This window comes from Pantherophis guttatus, chromosome 18 (assembly GCF_059756535.1).
Source record: "Pantherophis guttatus breed Tessera chromosome 18, ASM5975653v1, whole genome shotgun sequence".
NCBI classification, from domain to species: Eukaryota; Metazoa; Chordata; class Lepidosauria; order Squamata; family Colubridae; genus Pantherophis; species Pantherophis guttatus.
Genome location: NC_142080.1, coordinates 497,381 through 515,727, shown reverse-complemented (window position 1 = coordinate 515,727; position 18,347 = coordinate 497,381). Strand labels below are relative to the sequence as shown.

General features: G+C 55.8%; 1 protein-coding gene across 1 annotated transcript; it reads right to left on the bottom strand.

Annotated features, from left to right (window-relative positions):
* Positions 1-975: 975 nt before the first annotated feature.
* RPRD2 (regulation of nuclear pre-mRNA domain containing 2) lies at positions 976-15,619 on the bottom strand. Its single transcript, XM_034425033.3, has 11 exons — positions 15,268-15,619; positions 9,814-9,943; positions 8,025-8,125; positions 7,479-7,556; positions 6,829-6,881; positions 6,459-6,585; positions 6,126-6,301; positions 5,509-5,797; positions 4,785-5,075; positions 4,163-4,366; positions 976-3,846 (listed from the first exon to the last, which is right to left on the bottom strand). The coding sequence occupies exons 1-11, from the start codon at positions 15,569-15,571 to the stop codon at positions 1,133-1,135; spliced, it is 4,467 nt and encodes a 1,488-aa protein (XP_034280924.2). The 5' UTR covers positions 15,572-15,619; the 3' UTR covers positions 976-1,132.
* Positions 15,620-18,347: the final 2,728 nt, after the last annotated feature.

Here is an 18,347-nt window from a genome sequence, read left to right as displayed (position 1 = left end):
CTTATCCGCAGGCCTCTGAGGGGAACGGTGGCTTCCACCCACGCACCCTTCCTTCCGAAGAAGACTCGCTACCTGCACCCGACAGTTCCAGAGGAGATGCTTCTTGGTCCCAGGGGGGTGTAAAGAGGGAGAGGGATTCCTTGGGGATCGAGTTTCATTCCCAATCAGCAGCTTCGACCTCCTGACTGAAGCCAGCCCACTCCTAAGGTTTCTTTGGGGAAGGAAGAGGAACAGAGGCCTCCAACCAAGCAAAACCTGGTTTGGGCAAGGGGGAGAAGGTGGCTTTGCCCCATAGAACCTGCCCTGCCCTGCCCTCTCTCCCCCGTTCTGCTCCCACAAGCGAGCGACAAGCCCCCTCACCCCAAGAAAAGGCAGAGGAGGGCCTGGCTACTGCCCATCTTCCGGTCTCCTGTCTCCAGACCAGGCAAAAGCAATTGAGTCCATCAGAGAATTCTGGTCCTCAGCGACTGGAGACGGGCCTGAGAACTCTCAAAAACCTACAAGACTGCAAAAAGAAAAGAAAGATTAGCCGGAGAGCGAGAGAGAGCGAGAGAGAGCGAGAGAGAGAGCAAGAGAGAGAGAGACTGTGATGGACCCAGCGAAGACGAGGGGGCAGAAGAGAGAAGCAGCATCAGAACCAACAAGAGGGAAACGGAGGCAGGATGAGAACAGGGGTGTGATGGAATGGGGGGGGGTTCACCTTCTTGTGGACTGTATACTTGAACGGTTACAGAGTGGGGCCCTTGCTTCAATCCCACTTTCCTTCCGGAGCTCTGATCTTAAAAAGAAATCCCATTTTAATTTAATTTAGTCACTTCGGAAAGCTTTTATTGTCAACAACCACTTTTAAGATTAACTTTTAAAATTACTTTTGCAGGAAGAAAAAACAAAAATGTAAGCTTCCCTTTCCCTCTACGGAGGCCAATCACGGAGGAAAAGAAAGTCAAGAAACAAACAGAACAAAATATATATATCTATATATATATATGTATCTATATATATATATATATGTCGCAGCAGAGGAGCTCCCTCCAGCCGCGGGGCCCTTTCGGTCTGGGCGGGGGGCCGGAGTGAGAGGGGGAGGGAAGTGCCTCTTGCACTGCTCGAGAGAGTTCGGACACCCCGTCTCCGCTCAGTACCTGGGAGGGAAGAAGGGGCGTTTTGGTACGAAGAAGGGAGGGGCCCGGGCGAAGGGGGGCCGGGGCCTTTTCAGGCTGTTGAAGGGGTCTCGGTTTAAGAAGAATTCCCGGGGTCTAAAATCCGGCCGCTGATTCCTGAGCCCCAGCCCACCTCGGTTTGTGCCGTTCCGCTGAGCAGACACTGAGGCGCCCACGGAGAGGCCGGAACCCAGGGCATCTCGGGCAAGGGCCGCTATGCCCAGGCCCTCTCGAGCCCGGCCGAGGGGCTGACCGCTGTGGTCGCACGGAGGTTGGGCCCCTGGATCCCGGGGGGCTCCTGGCGGCAAGCTAAAATGCTCCTTCATCGTTCCTTGGTGGAGACCCCCGTGCTCGGAAGCCATGGGGGGAGCCGGGAAGGGGAGGCCGAGATCTCCAGGAGGGGGCGGAGGGCTGGAGAACGGAGGGACCCCGCCATGTTCCACTGGGAGAGGAGGGGGCGGCTGGGGGGGGAACGGCACCCCACTACGTTCGAGAGGTGGGGGCGGGGGAGGAGGCACCCCGTGAGACAACGTCAGCGGGGAGGAGGCCTCCTTGGAGAAGGGGCTGGTGCGATCCACCGCCGGCATCCGTGGCGGGGGCACCGAGTGATCTCTAGAGAAGAGGGTGCTGAGGTCCTTGGGCGGAAGGGCCTGAGGGCCCGCGGGGGGTGGCCCCAGCTGGTCTCTGGGGAAGGAAGCCCCGTGCTCCAGGGGAGGCGGTGGGACGTGGCGGTCAAAGGGGGCAGCGAAGCCCCCGGCTCGGAAGTTGCTGACGCTCTCCTGAAACGAGCCCAGCCGGTCCTTGTACTGGCTCTGGAAGCTCGACACAGCCCCACCGCCGCCTCCAGACCCTAGGGGGGGCATCTCTGTCGTGCCCGAAGGGCCGTGATCGAACGTGCTGCCCGCACTGCTCATCTCAAACCAGCCTGTTCGGGGGGCCTCTCGCCCGTGCCCTCGGCTGCCCTTCCCCAGGACTCGGATGGACTCCACCGTCTGGATGGGCTCCCCGGACATCCCCCGGCTGGTCATGTTGTGGTAGCCCAGCGTCTCGATGGGCGCCCCCTTCTCCTCCGTGCTGTCGGGCAGGTCTAAGCAGGAGGAGGACACCCTGGTTTCGATCCGGAAGTGCTCCTCCGCCTGCTTCAGCGGCTCCCCTCCCGGAGAAAGGCCGGGAACGTCGCTGGCGCCCCCTTTGGGCCCCTGGCCGAAGTGCTTGCCCTCCTCGGAAGGCTTCCGGGAGGCGTTTTTCAGCATATTCTTGAACTCCATGGTCGAGGTGGCCGAGATGGAGGAGAGGACGGACTTCTCCGCGTTGGAGGTCGGGAGTCGGCCGGTGGGGCTCAGGAGGGTGTTTTGAGGCGAGAAAAGGGACCTCTGGGGAGCCACATGGGGGGAGTCGGGGTACTGCTTCTGCAGTAGCCCCGAGTGCTGCTGTGCAGATTTAGGCAAGCCACTGTGGTTGGAATCTGGTGGGAAGAAAGCGTCGTTCTTGCTGGGCGTCGGGGAGGCGTCCGAGCCGGAGTCGTTTCCCCGCAGGGCGTAGCTTCCGTAGATTCCCGTAGAGGGCAGAGGGTCGCAGCTGTCGCTCTGGTCATGGAGAGATCGGCCGGGCTGGGGAAAAGGCGCCTTCAGGCCGAACCCTGAGGGCCTCGGCCGGTAGCTCGACATAACCGTTGGGTATTCCGAGGGGTCAGAGAGCTTACCCGATTTCAGGATGGATTTGGCCGGCTGCTTCTCCAGGTTCATCAGGGCGGAGGGTGGTGGACCGGGGTAATCAAAGTCGCGGTAATCTTCGTCCTCCTGGAAGGAGGTGTCGGGGTAGAACTTCTCCTGGGGGGAGTCCATCAGCGAGGATGGCAGCTCAATCCCGTCCGGGGGCGGCTTGTACATCCCGGCAGGGGAATCCCGGCTCAGACCGAAAGGCCTGTAGGCGGAATTGGGCAACTCCTGTGGGTAGCTGTCGTCCCGGCTCTGGAGGGGCGATCTGGTGCTGCTTGGGGTGGAAGAGCCGGGGCTGATGATCTTCGAGAGCAGGGACATGGTGTCCACGTTGCTGGAGGACGGCTTGTCCATCATCTCATCCTGCGTGGGCGTCCCGCTCCGTTCGTCACGCACCGGAGTGCCGTCTATGCTGTCCATCGAAGTGCTGGTGGGCCCTCGGTTGAAATCTGGAGAGGAGGAGGAATGGCTCTCAGGCGGCAGGTTGGACGAGCCGAGGCTGCTCAGGATGGGGATGTTCAGATTCAGGCCGCTGAAGCCCGGATTCCCCTTCAGGAAGTTATGGATCTTCATCTCAAGACTGGGTGACGTGGGCTCTGGCTCCATCTTGGTCTCCGAGATCTCTGAGGACTGAGGGGTTGGGGTCTCAACCGGCCGGAGGGATGGGCTGGGAGCCTGGGAGCTGGCAAAGCCCAGGGAATTGATGGGGGGCTTGAAGCCGGACCCAGAGAGCCCGGGGCTGTGTCCGGCGGGCATCTTGTTGACCGAGGTGGAGGAAACCTCGGCTGAAGAGGAGGAATTCGGAGAATAGCTGAGGCTTTGCGGCATGAAGGGCTGCGTGGTGGACAAGACGTTCTTTCCCTTCCCAGAAGCCGTCGGGGTGTTTGTTGGGGCCGGAGATGAGCTCTGGGGGCCCGTCTCGTTGGGCTGGCCCGAATTCCCAGCAACGCTCTGAAGAAATGAGGACAAACCTGGGGCAGAAGAGAAGCTCGTTAATCAGACATTTCAGGTAGTCTTCAATTTATGACCGTAATGGTGTCTGCCCATCACAGCCGTAAAATGAGCTGTGGTTTATGGTTTATGATGGCCAGCTTTGCTGAAAACCAGAACTAAATGCAATCATGTGACCGGGGGGTGGGGGTGGGGGTGGGGGTGTTGCCCAGCGTGGCCTTTTTTATCAGGCACAGAGAGAGCAAAAGTGAGGGAAGAAACTCGATAGCCCGCCCTGGAGTTAGAACCTGGGGCAGCTCAACGAGTCAGCTCTTGTGGGGCGACCCCATGGTTTACCTTGCAAGCCCGGAGCGGCCTGGGCCTGGCTCTTGGAGAGTGCGGACAGGATGCTCTCTGGGGTGATCTCCACTTTGGAGAGGATGCTGGCCAAGGGGTTGGGTGACGTCCCCAGAGGTCCTGTCACTGGAGTCTTCAAGCCGCCCATGAGAGAGGAGGGGCTCGTTGGGGTGCTGGGGGAAGGCCTCGAGGCAGGACTGACCCCTGGAGGGAGGGAGGGAGGGAGGGAGGGAGGGAGAGACCGGGGCAGAGGTGAGCCATTTTGGAGCCAGAAGCTGGTCTCGGCTGAAGGGTTTCTACCCAGGGACCCCCACAAACACAAGGAAGATCAAGGGGGAAGGTTGGCAGGAAGGCAGCAAATCTGACCCCAGACCAAGAGTGCCTTCACGGCTCTTCCCTCCCCTCCCCTCCCCTCCCCTCCCCAACCACTCTGCCCTTTCACCTGTTCACAGGTGATCCTTCTTTCCTGGCAAAACAAATCCACCTGTAAATTCCCTGGAAATCCAACCTGCCTGAGTCTGTCTGGTGGGAAGAAGGCAGCCCCCCTCGTGGGCAGCCCCTCTCTCTCCCAAGCAGCCCGTCTCCATCGGCCAACTACCTGGGCACTGCTGGCCTCCCTCACCTGTGTTCTTCATGACGGAAGTCAGGCTGCTGAGGATGGAGCTGATCTTGGCCAGGTCCACGTTGGCCAGGTTTGGCAAAGCAAGAGCAGGTGACGGAGGAAGAGGGGTTTGGCTCGCCGGCTTGGGGGCCGGAGGAGTGATGGGAGTGGGCGCCATCACGGGTGCAGCCACTGGGGGTGTTCCAGAGGCTGATGGGGTGGCCGGCGTCAGTGGTGAAGCCTTGGGGTTGCTCTCGGGCATCTTGGCGGGGGCCGGGGTAGAAGCTGCTGGCTTTTCTTTTCTCTCTTCCACTAATTCAGAAGACAAAAGAGGCATGTCGTTTAAGCCTTGATGGGCAGCCTGCAAATCAACATCCCCCCCCCCAAAAAAAGTAGTGGGGCTTTGAGCCAGTTTAGACTGTGGACCGAAAAGGAGAGGGCCCCACCGGAGTCTGAGGTGGGAGAAAGCTGCAGCCAATCTATGAAGCGATTCCTTGCCAGGGACAAAATGGCCCCCTCCCATAGCACACGTGCGGCCTTTGGGACACACAAGCAGACAGATGTTTTGCAGCTGGAAAGACCAAGCCTGGGAGGGCATGGGTTGCCCTCTGTTTACACCTGTTTGTCAAACCTCCACCTCATACCCTCAGTGGGGGCCACTCCTGGTGCGCGACCCTTTCAACCGACCCTCAGGTGCCAAGGGGAAGCAGCACCATTCCCACCTGGTTCCCCTCCAGGACCCTACCGATAATTTTGGGGGGCTCCTCTTCCACGTCGGAGAGCTCCATGTCCTCCACGTCCCGATTGTCTGTGGCGAGCTCTGGCAAGGGAGATTTGGCCCCTGCGGCCTTGGGCGAGGGGGGGGCGGCGTCTTCTTCCCCCATCCCCGGGAAGGGGGACTCGGAGCCTGTGGGGGAGGGGGCGTCCATGCTGGGCGAGGGAACGGGCGACTCCTCTGGGTCAGGAAGGGTGGCCTTGAGCTGGTCCAGTTTCTTCTTGAGGTTGTTCACTCGGTTGGCAAAGGTCTTGTAAGCCTGAAGGGGGAAAGCAGAGGAGAGTCAGAAGCAGACACGGAGGGAGAAGGCATCACCACGGCTGAAGCAAATTCAGTGCCACACAGGGGAGGAAGCCGGAAGGGAGGGAGGCCCCGTCTCTGGTGCCCTTCCAAAGTCCACCTGCAGTGGCCCAAAGACCGGCTCCGGCTGCGGAGGAAGACTGGCCATTCGGCTCGGCCTTCGTTGCCAGCCTGACAGAAGAGCAGGAAGCCCGATGGGCCCCTCCCCACGAGGGCTGGGCCACAGCGGGAGAGACACCTGGACACGCTGTGGGTGTGGGTGTGTTTGTGTGTTCCTGCAGACTCACATTGGCCACCACCTTGACCTCCTTGTACTGGGCTTCGTAGAAGATGCCGGCGTTCTCCAGCACTTCCGTCAGCGAAGGGCCGTCCTTCAGCTGCTTGTCCAGGCTATTGACAAACTCCTCCAGCTTGGCACTGGCCTCCTCGAACTCCTTGGAGAATTTCTTCCCTCCGGTTTTGTCTGGAAAGCCGAGAAAGGAGCGTTTTGGGCCAACCCAGAGAATAGGGCAGCACCTACGTTCCAATTGCGGATATTAAGCCCCAGGGAAGGAAATAAAACCCAGGCCTCTGGGCGCCAGATGACGCTGGAGGGTCTGGCCCAGTCCTCCCACCTCTACCTTTTAAGCATTTCAGGGTCTCGGTGCTGCAAACGTCCACCCTCATGGTGGACAGCTGCTTCTCCTTCAGCTCGATCTGGTCTTCCGAGAGCTTGTGGGAGAGGAGCTCATCCACCAGCGACTGCGGCTGCATGAGGGGAACGGAGACCCAGTTGAGCCCAGCCTAGACAGCCCGTCCCACCAAGCCCAGGGCGGGCTCAGCCCCTCCTCTAAGGGGTGAACTGACGCCCTGGCTTGATTGCGAGCAACAGGGGAGGTTTTCCTGGAGAAGGAAGGGCTTCGCTCTGCCCGCAACCCGAGGGCCTCCTAACCTCCCACCTTGAGGGACCCTCAAACTGAGCTGAGCAAATCTCTTCGTTACTGGACTTACCCGAAACTCTGCCACGATCTTGGATTTTAATGCTGCCTTCGGATTGGTAGAGGCTGGCAGGCAGGCAGGCAGGAAGGAAGAAACATCTCGTTTAGAAAAGGGACCCAAACTGTCCCCAGCACTTCTGCCTCGGCCCATTCCTCTTCTTCATCCTGGGATGTGACCCTGACCTCCCTCAGGGAAGCTACAGTAAGTGGTCATTCTGTCTGCAGGGGTGATGCAGGCACCGGGTTGGGGCCAGGAGTTACAGGCCACCCAGTGGTCCTTTTGGGAAAGTGGGTAGAGGGCCATCCGAGCCGGCGGAGGCTTCCGAGTGGAGGTTAGGGAGATTCATCGCTCCTTCGGGGGAACCTGAGCTTCTGACCGGTGCTAAGCGGCTTCCTCAGCAGCCCATCCTGACTGCTGTCTTAGGGCAAAGAACAGAGAGGGCTTCCCTGTCTGCCGTTTGCCTTCCTCTTCTCTTAGCCCATCAAGGCTGGACATGAAACATGGCTCCGTGTGAGTGACTCTCAGCCGGCAAAGGCTGATCTCCTGAGGATGTCAAATGGGGGGAAGGGGGGCCCGCCCCCTGGAAGCTTCGGGGGGGGGGCTTCTAGGCCCCTCTGCAAAGAGGCCTCTGGCTACCACATTCAGACGTGGGAGTTCCTTACTTTGAGATTTCTTCCAAGACTTAGTTGGCTGTTTGCTCTGAGTTTCTTTCTGCTGCTTCTGGGATTTGAAAGTGGAACCTGGAAAACATTGTTTTGTGTGCTGTACTCTGGGGTGTCTCAGAGTAAACGGGGACAACGGGAACGACCAGAAAGGCCCTTCTGCTTTAACTTCATGAGCTGCTCCCCAAATGAATATAGATTGAGTACAACAGTAAAAAGGGAAGGGAATATTGAAATATTGAAAATTCCCAGCGTTTTCTCTCCAAAACACAAATTGAGAAAGGGCCAGGAGGAGAACCAGAATAAATTCAATGCACCGTTTTCAACTATTTCAGGACAATGAACTACTCAAGAGGATAAATTTTAGGGAGAAAGCAGAGTTTCAGCCAACAGTGTGGAGAGCGAAGAATTTGGAGCTCGCTTCCTCCTGTCCGTCTGGTTGCCTTAATGCCCAACATCCCTGACTCAGTCAGTCTGTCTGGCTCGTGCACACACGGACAAAACCACAACAGGCCCAGGGAAAAAGAAAAACGTAGGTGAACTTACTTAAAGCTTCTTTTAGAACGACAATGGTTTCTTCTGGATACACATTTCTGTCTTCCCATATTTTAAAAATCCTCTCGATAGACTTGGAGACGGATGGATCTCTACAAACAACAGAGAGAAGGCCGGTTGTGGTTTTGTGCCTCTCTTCCCTTTTGCTCATGCCAGAACCGAAGCGACGGCTATTTTCTTCTAAGGACTGAAATCCACTCACCCACAGGTTCAAATGAGAACAGAAGGATTTTACCAGTAACATAAAGAAGGGAAGGAAACACCCAGCACAGGGGCTCTGATCCGAGGGTGGCTTTCTCTATACCTCAGAGCAAGGAGAACAAACAAAACAGGGCTACTGAAACACTACCTTCCCCAAAATATTTGAATTTCACAGTACTGTCACCTGACTGCAGAGGTTTTGGATGCCCCTGGAAAACACAGGCCAACGGAGGTTTTTCCAAGCAGAGAGAGAGAGAGACCTTTACAACAGAACAGAAATCCTCCCAGGCTTTACAGCTCAACCAATGTAGGGCACCGGATGAGCAATTCCAGACACAGGACCAAACAAAGCTTCTTCCTCAAGCAAGCCTCTCACTAGCACTTCCATGGATAGGGAGGAGTGGGAGAAAGAGACTTCCTAAGAAAATATCCTCCCCGGGGCGGCCCCCACCAGCTGCCTCATCTACCCTTAAGAGTTGCCGAGGTAGAGAAACATCATCGCTTGACACCAAACCAGGAGGCCCCAGATGTTGGTTAGCACAGCTGCCACTCCAAAATAAAAAAAACCTCGGAGGTTTTTGGAGTCAGTAAAAGCACTGGGCTGTAAGAAATGACATGTGGGTTAAAACTACGCAATCTAAGTATAGGAATCTTCCATGAGAAAAGCCAAATATTGCCCTAAGAACCTTTCACGCGGATAGCTCTCCAAAGAGGCAGAAGGTCGAGGCAGCAGGAGCCAAAGAAAGCTTCCAAGGAGCTCTAATTAGGCTGGGGATGCCTCCCAGCCTGCTGGCATCCATCACTGCAGCCCCACCCCCGAGGAGAAAGCCCCGGAAGTAACCAAGGAAAAGAGACTGTAAAAGTTTAGAAACACCACACGCTTTCCTTGGGAAAAGAACTACCCAGATCACAAGAGCCAGGAAGGGCTTAGCAGCCCCAGACATCAACCAGAGGCTCTTCTCTTCTCACCACCCCCAGGAGATTCAGCTGAGCACAGTCTCCAGGCAGGGGAGCAGAAGGAAGAGGCCAACCCCCCTGCCCACCTGCAATTTAGTTCCACCGACCAGGAAAAGGGAATTGCCGCTGCATCCTCCTACTCCTCCTACTCCCAAATTAAGAGCCTCTGAGCTGTTTCCAGCAAAAGTTTTAAAACTTTTATCTCTTCTTAGCTGGAAGGCTCCCAGGCTCCCTTTCTCTCCTCTCCTCACCTCACCTCACCTCAACGTGTGAGTTTGGAGAAGATCACACAGGCAAAGAGTGGCCAGAGAGAATTGTAGCCACCGGCAATAAGACACCAAAGAAACAAGAACCTCTCGCACTGTTGACCAATAAACGTCAGTTAAACCAAAGCTTTGTAGCTTTCTAAGAATGACAACGGCTTCTCAAGGGGCAGGACGCTCTGGCTAAGTCCAAGTATGCCTCTCGAGCAGCAAATCCCGTCCCTCTGGCACCTGCTCAAGCAGCCCTCTGTTCGGCACCTTTCGGCCTTCCCAAGGACGTTCACGCACAAACCTGCCAACGCCGCGAGATCATCATCGGGAGGAGCAGAGAAAGGGCCGCAAAAAAAGCCTCAACTTACTTCACCAAAGCGGCGGCTTCAGGCAGCACTTCGGCAAACGTGTCGCGAAAGACGATGGCGTTTTTTCTCTTGCAGTTTTGTATGACGTCGTTGGCCAAGTAGAAGAGGTTCAGTCGGTGAGCGAAGGCGGCTGAGAGCAGAAGAGAAACAGAGGCCGGTCATGCAACCTGGGGAGCTGACCTTGGACGGATCATTTTTAATCCCCCTCTTCAACCCTGCCGTTGACCTGTTTATTACTCCTGCAACCGCTCTTCCCAGCTGCAAATTTGCAGGGAGGAGGGTGTCTAACTTTTAAAATTGGCCCCCTCTTAAAAACCAGTTTGCAGGAGGAGAAAAGGTTAGAAAGGGAGGAGGAAGAGAGGAGTGGGGGAAGGGAAGGGGAAGTAGGAAAGAGAAGGAGAGGAAGAACGAAGAAAGTAGGAAGAGATGGAGGAAGGAAGGAAGGAAGAGAAGGGGAGGAGAAGAGGAAAGGTTGTGGTAAAATAAAGGAGGGTAAATGGTAAAAGAGCCGCCCCGAACAACTAAAACTGAAAGTTAAAAGATAAGATGAATGGAAAATGATGGATAAAAGATTGTACATTTAAATATGTTTATGAGAAATAAAAATAAAACTCTTTGGAAAAAACCCACCAATTTGCAGTGCTTCTGCTTCTCCTTCAAAAGACACACAGATTCCCCGAGGGGGTGGGGGAGGCAGAGGACGTCTTTTCTTTGCTTGGGGTGCTCTGTTGAGCTCAGGGGGCATCAGGAAGTGCCACCCCTGGCACCCCAATCCCCTCTGCTTTTCCTGGGGCAGTCGGAGGGCTGGACATTTTACCTGCCGGATCATCCACAGCCCCACCCCAACAAGGGGCCCTGAGCCCCCCTCTTTCCTTTTCAAACCACACCCCGGCCTGACTGGCTGCCATTTGCTGGGTGACACCTCAGAAGGGAAGCTCTGAGATTACTTTGCTATTGCCTGACTTTACACCACAATCCGTCCCATCCTCCTAGCCTCCAATTAGTAAGAACACAATTATTAGGACCAATTATAGAAGTCGGTTGACACGTTGCCCCAAGGTCTGTTAGGCCAGCAGCCTTTCCTACTGGCCTACATACTAGCTCTCTCCCGGCTGCCAGAGTTGTGGGATAACAACACCCATTGTTCCCAGCCGGCAGGAGGAACAGCCTAGCAAAACCAGAGACTTTGTGCAGTAGCTGAGTGGGCAGGTGGGCCCAAGAGAAACACTCTGCTCATCTCCCGGGGGTCTTATCTAGCACCGGCATCAGGCATTCAAAAGCAAAGAGGCGCAATTCAGCATGCACAAGTCCAAAGGCCACTTTCAAAACAACGAAAAAAGCTCCCCCTGCCTGCTGGCTCTGCTCCACGGGCAGAAATGGCCGGTTTGAGTCAGGAGCGAGACAGAAACCCCACCTGAATCCCAAGGAAATGGTGTCCCCTACTTGTGGTGAGCCTTGATGCTCCTCACAGCTTCAAGATCCCATCGGTGAAGTCACAGCCACTCTCCAACACATGGAGCACATGAGTTTTCCTTCCCAAGAGAAAGGATGAACTGCCCTTCTATTCCACCCCTGTGGGCGCTGTGTCCTACTTTCCAAAAATCTGGATTACCAGCTAGGGAGAGACTCAGGTCTGCGGAGTGACCTAGCCAAGCACTGTCTCCACTTATAACTGGGTGCTGAACATTTGCAAAAGCTCTGCTCCCATCACCTGTCTCACTGGGCCAGGAAAGGAGAGAGACCCTGTGGTCCCCGCCCCAAAGCTTTCCCTCCCAGAGCTGACTCTCTCCAGATAGAGGAGCCTCCCCTCCCTCCTTCCCAGGGACAGGGAAGGCATTCTCTGTGCCAGGCTGCAGGGGCCAAAGTTCCTGGCAAAGCGAGGACCAAGCAGACTGCTGAAGCGCCCCATTATCCCTGTCTACCTTCCCCACCTTCCTTCCTGGATTACCATGGGATAAATTATTGCAATCCCCGTTGGGTTCAAAGGCAGCTGGACAGGCTACTCGGCTCAGTCAATTTCTATTGCCAGATGTTTTAATAACAATCTTCAGCCCTCCCCCCCCCAAAGAGTGAATAACGGCAAATGTTCTGTGGCACCACAAATAAAACGTATTTCTGGCATGGCTGAGTCCCAATTCCACCTTTATATAGGGGCAATATATGCATCTGTGTCAGACTTGCTCAGCCAGCATTGACAATCAGTTATTCAGCTGGCTGTCAGGATTCCCAACTGTGTGTTCCTGCACAAATGGAAGTTGTGTCTCCGCGTAAGACGAGCCAAGGGATGGCCAATGGCCCCAAAGGGCTTGGCTTGGAGTTGGTGTGAAACCAACCACTTATTTCAAAAAAAATACCCCAACCGTTTTCTTTGGGTGTTGTGTCTTTGAGGGCAGGAACTACCTAATCCCTCTTTTGCAAACTACTCAAGGATCATTTTTTGGAGGAAGAAAACCTTTAAATAAACAATGACACAATCCATGGATCAACAGTATAGGAGAAACAGCAAATCGCTCGTCTGGCCTTTGGAGGGATGTTTATAGCCATTCTCCTGCCATTTCAAAGAATTCCTACCACAATCGTGCAAGGACAAATCTCTGCAAAAGGGACACGGTGAGGGTTTTGGCGCAAGACCCCTCCTCCCCCAAATCTCAGGAGGTTCAAGCTGCAGAGACTCCTCTCTGGAGACCCTTTCCAGCCACCCACCCCTCATTCATCCCAAAGCAGCAAATCAGCTCCAAAGCCTCAACGCTTATGCTACACCAGACTGCTCCAATCTCATGTGCTCTCCACATCTTGCATGGACATTCTGAAAAACAAGTCCTGCAAGGCAGCTTCAAGACGAGCTCTCAGAATTCCCCAGCCAGCCAGTAAAAAAAGGTACAACAAAGGTGCAATCGCAACACACAACCACAGCACTTCTGCCCCTTCAAGAGTCAGCAATTCAGCCTCAGTCAGAGGTCAGGCCTGATGCTGTGTTTCCCAAAGGGGCCCAACTCAGCACCCCCGGCAAGGTCTGTGTTTCTAGCCAGCTCTGCTCTTGAGAAAGGACATTCTTTTGGGGAGCTGGTTTAGGTGGACCCAAAACTTTAGGGCGCCCCACAGCCAGTGTAGGGGAAAGGAATTCTTCCCCACTGAAATGTCACGGCCGGAACAGCCCCATTCTGCAGCCATAGGAAACAAGGCCAGAGGCGGCTTTCCCACCGATCCTGAACTGACAGACTAGCCAATGTTCCTTTCTTCCACCTGATGGAAGGGCCGTTCTTTTAACTCCAGGGAAATATAACTCTGTGAGAGTTTAACCCAAGAACTGCCTTAAATTGGAGCACAGTGGATATCTGATTAAATTGTTGAAACAGTAAATTACCTGTTTCTATGGGCAGCCTCTATGCCACTCCCACCCCAGTGTCTTAGACCATTAATATGGATTTTTTTCAACTGCACCACCAAGCTTTTAAACCAGCTTTGCCCTGCTCTCCTTATGGTGGTCAGTAACACGAACGTCAAACGGAAACCTGTAGCCCGTGGTAATAATTTGCCATTTTCAGAAAATGGAGACACGGTAATTTTTATAACCTCAATTTTAAGCCTTGGATGGAAATCCAAGTGAAATTAATGAGATTACTAATTGTGTTGCAGATGGTGATGTTCCCTCAGGGATGATGTGGCTGAGGCAAACATTTCACAGCCCTTCAATATTTTAACCGTTATGTGATATTTCAAGCAAATATCCAATTCACAGACACAATTTCATGCCGGTCACCAGATCCCACAACTTCTTAGAAAACCCTAGAACCAGGGCCATTCCAAACATTCAGAAATTCAGAGAAAGCATAGACGTGAAAGCATAAACCAAACTTTTGGATTCACAAGACAGCTCAGAAAACATGAGTAGAAAAAGCGTATCTTTTTACTTGGGAAATTCACTCTCCAACTCCTGAGAGAAATCAAGTGAATTTAGAAGTGTGGGAGGAGGGGAGGAAAGGACGGCCGGCCATGAGATCAGGCACCCATTCAGAAGCTAATCTAGGCAATGGCCAAGAACTGTTGACACCAGCACTGCTATTTCATTCACAACCCAGATTTGCATATTTTTAATGCTCCCTCCATAAAACGCATTTTTTGTTCTCTCTCCAAAGACTGAAACACAGATGTTGTCCACCTCGGTCTGCCTTCCACACCTTCCATCCTCCAGATGTGTTTCTGGCATCTGGGGAGTCAGGATTGAGGGTAGCAGGTTGGAAGGGATCATTCAGGAATACCACCAGACAGGCAGACTTTGGACCTTGACCCACCTGCGTGCTTACAGCAACATTTACAATCTTTACAAAAACACACCAATTCTTTTTTTAAAAAAATAAACCTCACGCGACACAAGGATTCTTAAAAGGTGAGGAATGCGCCCAATGAGTCTGGAAATAGGACTCTCAACCAGCTAAACATTTCCTGTAAAGTGGCAAGCACCCCTTGCCCAGCCACCTGTGAGGGGGGGGAGTTTGCCACCAGCAAAATAGCCTCCAACCTTTTTAGCAATTTTAGCCCCATTTGCAAGCTTACTGTCAACCAGATTTCCTCCGCAATATTTTCCTTGGGAAAAATCAGACCCTGAAGAGAAGAAACAGAGACCCTCTGCCATCTGCGCCCATCACAAAAGCCGACAAAACTTCTCTTAGCACCTCTGTGAGACGGGGTGGCACCTCGGCACCATCCTGAAGCAAAGCCAGCCAGAAGGGCAGATTCCTCTCCGCCTGGCCTTCCTCTGCCAGGGCTGCCATGCTTGTGCCCAGACAGCCAGACCCAGAAACGGCGTCAATTGCAAATTCTTGTTGTTACTTTAGCGTATGATGGGAGCGTGACAGAAGAGAAGGAAAGGTATGTACACAATCTACGACAGGGGTCACCAACCTTTCGGACCTCAGGGACCACTACAGTCGTAATTTTAAATCCCGCGGACCACTCATGTGAATTTTTTAAACAAGATAAATAGTATTTAGTGCAATATAAAAAATGCAAGTCATTTTTCTGCGGACCACGGATCCCTCATCTACGTCATTATAAGGGAAGCTTCCACATGGGTCCCTGAAGGCCAAGGGGGCCAAGCGCTGGTCCAGCTGCCGCGATGCCATGCCATGCCAGTCCTTAACGGGGATGCCCGCTTCTTCTCTCTGGGCGAGCGGGGAGTGTGTGTGGCACCGGCCTGGCTCAATGCTTGCAGGGCATCCCCCTCCCCACGGCAGCCCTTCCCTCCATCGCCTCCCACCCCCCACCCCCCAGATCCAGGCCAGGGGGCGCCTCCCCCCCCCATTGATTCGGCCAGAGGGGCGCAAAGCGGGGGCGCCTCTTTCCACCCGCCCAAAGGCCGCCGCCTCTTCGGACACCCCTCCCCCCCCAAAGGACAACGGCGGAGGGGCGGACCGCGGGGAGAACCTCCCCCCTCCCTCCCCCCCCCGCACTCACAGCGGCGCATCCAGTGGATCCATCGGCGGGCGATGGCGGCGTGGTGGCGCTTGTTCTCCAGGCACCAGGAGGAGAGGCCCTGGATGGACTCCATGGTGTTGCTCAGCGCCTGCAGCTTCCTGTCCAGCGACGCCTCCAGCCCCGACCACGACGACGACGACGAGGAGGAGGGCGGCGGCGGCGAGGACGCCGTGAAGGCCGCCGTGCCGGACGACGACGGGGCCGCGGCCGAGGACGAGGCGGACGAAGAGGAGGAGGAGGAAGAGGAGGAGGAGGCGGAGGAGGCCTTGCCGCCGGCCGCCATCTTCCCTCCCCTTCGGTCGCACCAGCAACGCCGCTCAGGGCGGGCGCCACTGCGCAGGCGCGCGCGCCCCGCCTCCCGCGCGTTCCGCGCGCAGGCGCGTGCGCAGGCGCGGAGCCGGGTTTTTAACCTCCTCCCTCCCGCGCTCGCGCGCACGGGGGCAGGAGAGGGGGGGGGGAAAGGCGGAGGGAGGCGGCTGTCTGCCGAGCGGGATGGGAGACCACCCGGAAAGCCACCGTCCCCTTTCTTTCCAACCCCCCGGGCGGGAGCCGCGCTTCGGCGGCAGACTTTTGCACCCGAGGAAAGCGAGCAAAGGAAGAATCCGTTCAATCGACAAACCATCAATAATAAATCCGCGCCTGCATCCCAAGTTTAAGGCGTTTTCTCTGCCATTTTTCCCCCGCCGGGCGGGGCTGCAGCCTCTTCCCCTCTCCAGGGAGCGATGGCCGAGCGGCTACCCCCGGGACCCCGGGCCTCTCCGTCGGGGAAATGCAGCGGGGGAATCGGTCCCCGCGGGAGGGCAAGGAGGAAAGGGCGGCTTCCCTTCGGTTTCCCTTTGGGAAGGAGCCGTGGCCGCGAGTTCCGCAGCCTCGGTGCCAGGAGGACGGGTGGGAGGGGGGGCTCTTCGGGGTCGGTCCCGAAGCCGCCTTAAGGAAGGGGGACTCGACCCCCGAAAAGAAAGCGTCGCCGTTCATTGCTGCGAGATGCGACTTGAACGCCCGGAGGATTTAAATAAAATGCAAGCATCGTTTTTCCGTTCGGCTTTTTATGAGACCTCTCAAAAAGCGACCACGCGGGAATTCTTCCGCGTTTCCCCTTGCAACCGGTGGGGAAAGCCTCTGGCCTCTCTCCCCAAGTTTTACTGCATTGGTCCCCGAGTCGTGCAATCAGATCCCCGGTTTCCCAGCAAAACTCTCTTGCTTGTCCTCTCTCCCGCGACTCGGGGTTCTTTCAAAGCCGAGGAAGTAAGCCAGCTCCTGTTCCGCTGGACAGCTCCTGGGCTCGCGGGCGCTCTCCTTTCCCGGGGTTTCCTCGGGCGAGGCCTGGCGCTGGTTGGCGGTTATCAATCCCAGAAGCGTCGGCCCAGCTATTCAAACCTTCCTTGTCAATGCACAACCATGAGATTGTACACAGGCCATTAATGCCTCCGAAGTGCTGTTGCTAACTTGATTTTTCTACAGGGCACCCAAATGGAACGGTGGGGGGGGAGGGGAGAGGAAGAGGGAGGGGATGTACTTGAAGTCTGTCAAAATATATCGGTTAAAACAAATTAGCGGCAGGAGAATCAAGATTTATCGCGACGCCAAAGGCTCGCCTCATCCGAGCTTGAGTGGCGAAGTCGCAAGACTCGTCCTCACCACTGGCAACGGATTTTGTTTGCTGCTCGCCGCTTCTCAACCTTTTGACAACTTTAAAGATGTGTGGACACCAACTCCCAGAATTCCACGCTGGCTGGGGAATCCTGGGAGTTAAAGTCCAGGCATCTTAAAAGTTGCCAAGGTTAAGAAACACTGCTCTAAAATTTCCCTGGGGCCTTGCCAAGGCTGCCCACATGGGGCGCCTCCTAAATCATCGCCCCCCCCTTTGTTCCCCTTTGTGTCACCTCCCCGCAAAGCCCCCAAGTAGCCCCTGCTGGAACCGAGGTCCCATCACGCCAAGGGCTGCAAATGCACTTCCTCGCGTCGCTTTTAAATTTGGCTCCATTTTATCGTAATGAAAGCGAAGCGTTTGCTGAAAAGGCTTTCAAGCCATCTGCTGCCAAAGAGGCAGCGGTCATTACTCCCCACCCCACCCGCGAGACCTTCACGCCTTGTGCAGCCCCATCCGCTGGCACCAGGACCTCCCGCTGCTCCCCGGGAAGGGGACTCGGTCCATGCAGAGCATCGGGGCAGCGGGGGTGGGGGGGGAGGGGTCGAAAGGGAATTCAAATCGTGGAGAGACAGCGGAGGCTGGTTCTCTCCTGGGGGTGGGGCTCTCTCTTTGGCCTTCCTCCTCCTCCTCCTTCAAGGCTCACAACTCTCCACTTATTCTCACTCGGTGGGCACCTGCTTTTCTTTGCGGTGGCCTCTGCACGTGGTCAGGGGCATTGTTTCCCAGAAGACAGACTTAGTCCCGGGGTTGAAGCCAGAGAAATGAAGGCTAGCACTTTCTACTCCGAGGGCAGCATCGCTCACTGGTTTGGCAAGTCAAAAACATTGGCGTGGCAGTAGCATGACAGTCCCCCACGTCTGTGGGTGGAGGACCACCAGGGCACGGGATCCAGGAATGTGGAGGATCCCCCTAGGAGTGGGAGCAAGGAAAGGGTGCTCCGCGACCCCTTCCCCGATGTGGCTATGACTCTGCTGCGCGCAATGGTTCAATCGATCCAGTTATTTAAAGGTGTTGAATCCATTGACCATCTGGTTGTCCGGAGGGCAGGGGGCAGAGGATGCCACCCAGAGATGGCTGAGAGGGAAAACAGGCGGTTTCCTGCCTCTGGCCACAGCCTCGCAGTTTAGATCCCCTGAGGGCGCAAAGGGGCCTTCAGCCGGGCTTGTCCTTGCCCTGGACTGCCTCGTCCAGCCCCAGATCCTCCAGCCGCGCCTGCCCTTTTCAGCCAGGGTCCTGGGCCAAGACAGCCGCGCCTTCTGCCCGCAGCCCTGATGCCCGGCGGAGGCGGAGGCGGAGGCGGCTGTCCTGCTGCGTCCACATCCCCGAGAGGGCCGCGGGGACAGGGCGGGAGGGGCTGTTTGGGAAGGAGGAGCCTGGAGGCAGCCCCGCCCCTCGAAGGTTGAAAACC